This window comes from Anomaloglossus baeobatrachus, chromosome 3 (assembly GCF_048569485.1).
Source record: "Anomaloglossus baeobatrachus isolate aAnoBae1 chromosome 3, aAnoBae1.hap1, whole genome shotgun sequence".
NCBI classification, from domain to species: Eukaryota; Metazoa; Chordata; class Amphibia; order Anura; family Aromobatidae; genus Anomaloglossus; species Anomaloglossus baeobatrachus.
In genome coordinates this window covers 573,836,349-573,843,968 of record NC_134355.1, presented here as the reverse complement: position 1 = coordinate 573,843,968, position 7,620 = coordinate 573,836,349, and the positions used below count along the sequence as shown (strand labels likewise).

The window sequence follows — 7,620 nt, the reverse complement described above, 5'->3', positions numbered from 1 at the left end:
GTTCTATTGGAGGGAAAACTTCCAAAACAGTTTTTAAGTGCTCCGTTAATGCTAGAAAAATTAAAAGCATATTTCCAGAATCCCTGTGGAATGCTGAACCCAGAGCACCGTTTCGCTTGACGGGGAGATCGCCGGTATCACGACAAATTAGTATTGGCCAGTAAAATCGTGCTAGAGGCGTTGTTTGGTATCTAGGTAAATGTAAAATCGAGATATAAAATATGACGCTAATATCTTTCACCTGAGTGGCCCAGGGGCAAAGATATGGGGAAAGCTAGAATTAAGGAACCTTTGGGACCATCTCGGCACAGCCCACAAGAGACTGTAAAATGAGGTCACAGAGAAGGGGGTTACCTAAGGCATAAAAGCGACAGCTCCTTTCTGGGGGGTGTCAGTCAGTCTGGAGGGCATCAGTAAGGGTGATACTGGCCGATTCTACCATCTTCTTGTCTTGGAGTGCCTCCACTCCCTAAGTTCGGACGTCACTTCTATGGCACGAGTTTAGTAAGTTTCATATTTATACCTTTTATTTTTATGTAACTGTCTATACTGCAATTGTATTGTTCCCTTTTGTAAATTCTTGTATATTTTTTTTTAACACTGCCTATTTTCGGATTAAATATATAAAATTTAATAGTTTCTTTCCTCATGCTTTATATACGAATCCAAAAACCCGAAGGGCCTTATGCTATCTGAAACAGGTCCCCAGCTATCCCGAAAAGCTGGGTGGTGGCAGCGTAATTGTTATTGCATAGAATTATTGGAGTGCTATCATTAAGGGTATCGAGGTATATATATATTCCATTAGCGGGAATCTGTGATATATACATTTGCCCTTGCTGTGAGACCTCCAATATTTGGCATTATTAGCTCAGCAGCCTCATTTTATGCATTGTCCTGCAGTACCAAAAGTGGCCTGCAGACAAGGGGGGCGCTAGAGAGTAGTAGTGTTTGACAAATCAGCGAACAGCTGCGGGATTTCTGAGTGATTTCCCCGGCCGTTCATGTCACATTATATGAATGTCGGCTTGAGCTGCCGATTTTAAGGAGCAGCCATCCCTCCAATGTGAATGGGGCCCTAAGCTATTGCCACAGGACAATGTGCAAAAGAAGAATCAGACATGTTGATTTTCATCCTGCCTGATCCTTTTTTTTTCTCAGCGAAGAAATAAGCCGCTGCCAGAAGACTAACAGAGATTTTCTCTCCTCTTTCTCCTGCTAAGCATACTTGTGTATAGGGGGTCAGCATTACTGGCCTTTGCCTGGCAGCTGTGGGCTTGTATGGCTGGAAGACCCCTTTAACGGTTATGTAGAGGCCAATAGGGCTTCACCAACATTAATGATCTCCATTATTGGTGTCGTAGATAATGAAGCCACCTTGCTTAATAAAATGTTGTCCCCCCTGCAGATGACCTTTTGGTGTGTGTATGGTGTAGTCACACAGAGCTGCGGTTCTGTTCCTCTGTCACTTGTATTATTTTATGTTGTTACTATTGATCTTGATGTGTGACCTGAGCTCAATGTCTAAACTAAAACATTTCTTTGAACAGATACTTGAAAAAGCTGCAGAGATTGCTCGGCACAGTGACAGCCTGAATATGTCGGTGAGTTCTCGAACATTATGGGATATATAACATGCAGGGTCTGTATAACCGCTGGGATTAGAAGTCACAACCAAACTGAGCATCCTGAATCTGGTGATCCTGGAATCTGTACAGTATATTCTGTCCGTGTACGCGCCATGTGAGCTCCCACAATGCACCGGGCACAGGAACGCAACAGAATTTATCACGGGGATTGAGACATCGCACATACACTGTACAAGAAGTGACGGATCCATAAAGCAGGGTAATATCTGATGTCACGTTATTTCAGGAATGTTGTACAGAAGTGCAAAAGGAAAACTATCTTTCAAGTTTATCTTCACCTTTGACCATCTGTGTATACAATCTACAGAGATCGGGGCACCATTATCTTTTTCACGTCCACAATTACAACACGTCTTCCAGTCTGGAACTTCATTTACATTTTTGCTGGCTACTGCTGAAACAATCCGTCACCAAATTGTCCTTTGGTCACAGACCGGAAACTCAGCCTCTTTTTTTTCTTATTGTTGTTATTCTTCTTATAGTTAAATGCTCTGCCCCACGCACGCCCACATTGCTTTGCCACACGCACACCCGCAATGCCCTGCATGCACGCCCGCCTGTAATGCCCTGCATGCACGTCCGCATGCAATGCTCTGCATGCAGTCATTTGCGCACACAATGCTCTGCCCCACGCACGCCCGCCTGAAATGCTCTGCCACACGCACGCGCACACACACAATGCTCTGCCACTCGCACGCGCACACACACAATGCTCTGCCACACGCACGCGCACACACACAATGCTCTGCCACACGCACGCACACATAATGTTCTGCCACACGCACGCACATACACAATGCTCTGCCACACGCACGCACATACACAATGCTCTGCCACACGCACGCACACACAGTGCTCTGCCGCACGCACACACAATGCTCTGTCTCACGCACACACACCATGCTCTGCCACACGCACGCACCATGCTCTGCCACACGCACGCACACACAATGCTCTGCCACACACGTCCCGCAATGCTCTGCCAAACGCCCGCCTACAATGCTCTGCATGCTCGCACACCCGCATGCAATGCTATGCCACATACATGCACGCAATGCTTGCCACACGCCTGCTTGCAATGCTCTGCATGCACGCTCACGCCCACCTGCAATGCTCTGCATGCACGCACGCCCGCATGCAATGTTCTGCATGCACGCATGCAATGTTCTGCCACAAGCATGCCCACCTGCAATGCTCTGTATGCACACATGCCCGCAATGCTCTGTATGCACGCCCGCACGCAATACTCTGCCACATGCCTGCCCACAATGCTCTGCCACACGCACGCAAAAGTTTGGACACACCTTCTCATTCAAAGAGTTTTCTTTATTTTCATAACTCTGAAAATTGTAGATTCACATTGAAGGCATCAAAACTATGAATTAACACGTGGAATGAAATACTTAACAAAAAAGTGTGAAAAAGCTGAAAATATGTCTTATATTCTAGGTTCTTCAAAGTAGCCACCTTTTTGCTTTGATTACTGCTTTGCACACTCTTGGCATTCTCTTGATGAGCTTCAAGAGGTAGTCACCGGAAATGGTTTTCACTTCACAGGTGTGCCCTGTCAGGTTTAATAAGTGGGATTTGTTGCCCTATAAATGGTGTTGGGACCATCAGTTGCGTTGTGCAGAAGTCTGGTCTGGTCACAGCTGATAGTCCTACTGAATAGACTGTTAGCTGCTGTTTTCTTGTCATAATACAAATTCTAAGTAAAGAAAAACGAGTGGCCATCATTACTTTAAGAAATGAAGGTCAGTCACTCCGAAAAATTGGGAAAACTTTGAAAATGTCCCCAAGTGCAGTGGCAAAAAACATCAAACGCTACAAAGAAATTAGCTCACATTATGATTGCCCCAGGAAAGGAAGACCAAGAGTCACCTCTGCTGCAGAGGATAAGTTTATCTGAGTCACCAGCCTCAGAAATCGCAGGTTAACAGCAGCTCAGATTAGAGACCAGGTCAATGCCACACAGAGTTCTAGCAACAGACACATCTCTAGAACAACTGTTAAGAGGAGACTTTGTGCAGCAGGCCTTCATGGTAAAATAGCTGCTAGGAAACCACTGCTAAGGACAGGCAACAAGCAGAAGAGACTTGCTTGGGCTAAAGAGCACAAGGAATGGACATTAGACCAGTGGAAATCTGTGCTTTGGTCTGATGAGTCCAAATTTGAGATGTTTGGATCCAACCACCATGTCTTTGTGCGACGCAGAAAAGGTGAATGGATGGACTCTACATGCCTGGTTCCCACCGTGAAGCATGGAGGAGATGGTGTGGGGGTGCTTTGCTGGTGACACTGTTGGGGATTTGTTCAAAATGGAAGGCATACAGAACCAGAATGACTACCACAGCATCTTGCAGCAGCATGCTATTCCATCCGGTTTGTGATTAGTTGGACCATCATTTATTTTTCAACAGGACAATGACCCCAAACACACCTCCAGGCTGTGTAAGGGCTATTTGACTAAGAAGGAGAGTGATGGGGTGCTACGCCAGATGACCTGGCCTCCACAGTCACCAGACCTGAACCCAATCGAGATGGTTTGGGGTGAGCTGGACCGCAGAGTGAAGGCAAAAGGGCCAACAAGTGCTAAGCATCTCTGGGAACGCCAAGACTGTTGAAAGACCATTTCCGGTGAAGCTCATCAAGAGAATGCCAAGAGTGTGTAAAGCAGTAATCAAAGCAAAAGGTGGCTACTTTGAAGAACCTAGAAAATAACACATATTTTCAGTTGTTTCACACTTTTTTGTTAAGTCTTTCATTCCACATGTATTAATTCATAGTTTTGATACTTTCAATGTGAATCTACAATTTTCAGAGTCATGAAAATAAAGAAAACTCTTTGTGTACAGTACAGACCAAAAGTTTGGACACACCTTCTCATTCAATGCTCTTGCCACACGCACGCCCGCCTGCAATGCTCTGCATGCACACACGCCTACACACAATGCTCTGCATGCACACCCGCTGCGGCAAGGAAAGTGGGGCGTGTCATTGAGACGGTAGCAGCAGTGGCGGAGGAGTGTCATTGGAGACTGTAGCAGGGGAAGGGGCGCCGGTACTCACACAGATGCCGATATCCTCCCTCTGCTGTGATCTGGACAGCCCAAGTGGCGCTTCCAGGTCACAGCAGGGAGCTGTCCTGTATTAAGTATAGGAGTCAGAGTCCGACTATCAGATTGAATGCACAGAGGGCTGCCATAAAGGAGGTGAGTAACGGTCTTTACTCACAGCAAATCCAAATTGGCAGCCCCCAGTGCTTCAGTAAAACTAGAATTAAATAAAAACTAAATAAACAGTGAGTTTAATTTTGTATTAAAAATACTTGATTTCATAATCACTGTTATTAATACAAAAATAAAAAACGCGACACCTTCCTTTTAAAATACTTGGTCACATCGTGGATTTTAATGGCCCACCCTTAGGACATGTAATAAATATCAGTTCAGTGAAGTTTTCTTTTGCAGGTTCTTCTCTAGCCCTTATAAAGAGGTCAAGAGTGACATGAAAAGAGGCAGAAATTTAGGTTGGGACCCAATTGAGAGTTATACCTTGGCGTGGTATTTGGGCTCAAGTAAATTTGGACAATTTTGTTTGCAAAATAACTCATTTTTTTCCCCCAAATTTTGTTCATGTTTTCTTGCAGTAATGCAAATTCACATTCCAATGTTCACCATATGCATTTTTTTTTTGTTTTCTCCTTCCCTCTACTTGAGTGCAACTGTTATTCTTGATAATGTATGCTGTGTTCAGTTTGCACCAGTTCAGACTATATGATTGGAAAGTGCCGACTATTCTATTTTTTTACTAACATCATGAAGACATAACCTAACCCTGCAGGCACTGGAATAGGCATAATGTAGCTCCCAAATCATCCTGCCGCTTCTTCCCACCATGGCAGGGTAGTATTTGCTCACCCGCTCCCGAGTCCCGCCTCATGAGTGTTGTCACCAGGTTTCCGTCTTCTGGATGCTACTGCGCTAAGATGTTTACTTGGTTGCTGCTCCCAAGTCCCGCCTCCCGAATGCTGGGTCCTGCCTCCCAGCCGCTACTGCACTATGATGTGGGCTTGGCCGCCGCTACAGGGTCCCATTTCCTGCCTCCCGAGTGCCGCCTCTTGGATCACGTTTCCCATCTGGCCCTGCTCGCTCCCGCAGAAGCAGCAATGTGTGACGTCAAAACCATCATTCCCGAGTCCTGCTCCGGACTCCCGCCTTCTGCCCCCTCCCGGCCACATAGAGGAGAAGAGTGCCACTGCCACATGAATGTTAGTTAGGGTCTAGCCATACATCTTCAAGGTAAATTGAAGCATAAATGTGTGATTGTTGTCCATGGGAAGAAAAATAAGCCCTCCCCCAAAAATAAGCTTTAGTCCTTTTTTGGGAAACTAATATAAGACCCTGTCTTCTTTTTGGAAAAATTCGGTACTTACCTGGTTTGTCTTCACATCTTGTCCCACGACAGCGTGGATTTTAACACTTCATCTCTTGTTTTCTATCTCCTGAATTAATTTTTTTTTTTTTTTTTTTTTTTTAGCAAATTTTTTTTTTTATTTATGCAAAATTTATGAACTACAAGTGCTGTTTTGAAGAATTTAGTATAAACAAAAATCCAGCGTTTGAATTCCAGAAGACAAAAGAAAGAAAAGTTTCTTCAGATGGCAGTGTTCAGTGGTGGTTCTTCTTTGTTGGGCTCGTCAGACATTGACCCCAGAGAGACCCCTAATTCTGGAGGAGAGCTGTTTTGCGTCTCGGTGGGTCACCGCCCTTTACAGCCAGAGCATAGCAGAATAGTTACTGGTCACCAAACCCTCACACCGGGGCACCAGATCTATTACACTTGGAGGAATGTGTTGCACTTTTGTTTCTTGCTGGTTACAGAAAATGTTGTTTAATGGTACACCAGAAAGTTAATTAATAACATGGCCTGGGGACAGTTTCTCCCCGCTGAGTGCAGGAAGCCTGCGTCTCCTGCTGAGCTTTTCAGGCTACGGTTACCATTAGGACATTTACAACGCCAAAGGGAAATTCTTCTTGAAAAAGAAATAAATAAAAAAAAGAGTAATAATGGTACGCCAATATCTAATAAGTAAAGGAGAGCCATAACCCTGCCTGTTCTCCAGATAATAAAGTATTGGTATTACAGCTTTATATGTGCATTCATTAACAGAACTGATTTGCAAAATGTAAAATATTTCCTCCCGTGGGAGCCGGCAGCCTGAATTGTGCGCAGAGGCGGCACTTCTCACCTTTCCCTCACCTTCACACCTTATAGTCCTGGATGAATAGTTTAATGCTTTCCAATGATGGACGGTTTCCACTTCACTGTTGTACTTTTTGCATTATTTTCTTATTGTTTTCAGGATCTCTGTTTGCTGTCCCTGACTGGGATCCGCCATTGTTTACTCCTAGAGGTGTAAAATCTGTTGTTTTGTGTCCATCACATGACAAAGACAGATTTAAAAAAAAAAAAAATTATCACACATTCGCATCAATATGGAACAAGTTTCCATGCTTTTGTGCAGACCACTTGGTTTGAAGAAAAAAAAATCAGATGTGAACTACCCCATAGACTCAGAGGTGCGCATGTTATCCATGTAAGGGGTACTTCTCACATAGCGAGATCGCTGCTGAGTCACAGGTTTTGTGACATACCAGTGACCTCATTAGCGATCTCGCTGTGTGTGACACTGAGCAGCGATCTGGCCCCTGCTGTGAGATCGCTGATCGTTACACACAGTGCTGGGTCATTTTTTGGTCGTCAGGCTCCCGCAGGGCAGCACGCATCGGTGTAATTGGCACCTTACCCAACGACCTTGTTCGCGACTCACGTAGGCGTACATCTTCGTTGTTTCTTTGTCGCTCCATTGGGAGACCCAGACAATTGGGTGTATAGCTTCTGCCTCCGGAGGCCACACAAAGTATTACACTTTAAAAAGTGTAACCCCTCCCCTCTGCTATACACCCTC

At 44.9% G+C, this 7,620-nt stretch overlaps 1 protein-coding gene across 3 annotated transcripts in view; it reads left to right on the top strand.

Annotated features, from left to right (window-relative positions):
• Positions 1-7,620, top strand: part of PIK3CB (phosphatidylinositol-4,5-bisphosphate 3-kinase catalytic subunit beta) — a 254,891-nt gene that overhangs the window by 192,377 nt on the left and 54,894 nt on the right. For all 3 annotated transcript variants that reach the window (XM_075340956.1, XM_075340957.1, XM_075340958.1), the window contains exon 12: positions 1,551-1,604. In XM_075340956.1, the coding sequence (XP_075197071.1) occupies positions 1,551-1,604 (54 nt within the window). The remainder of the gene's footprint in view (positions 1-1,550; positions 1,605-7,620) is intronic.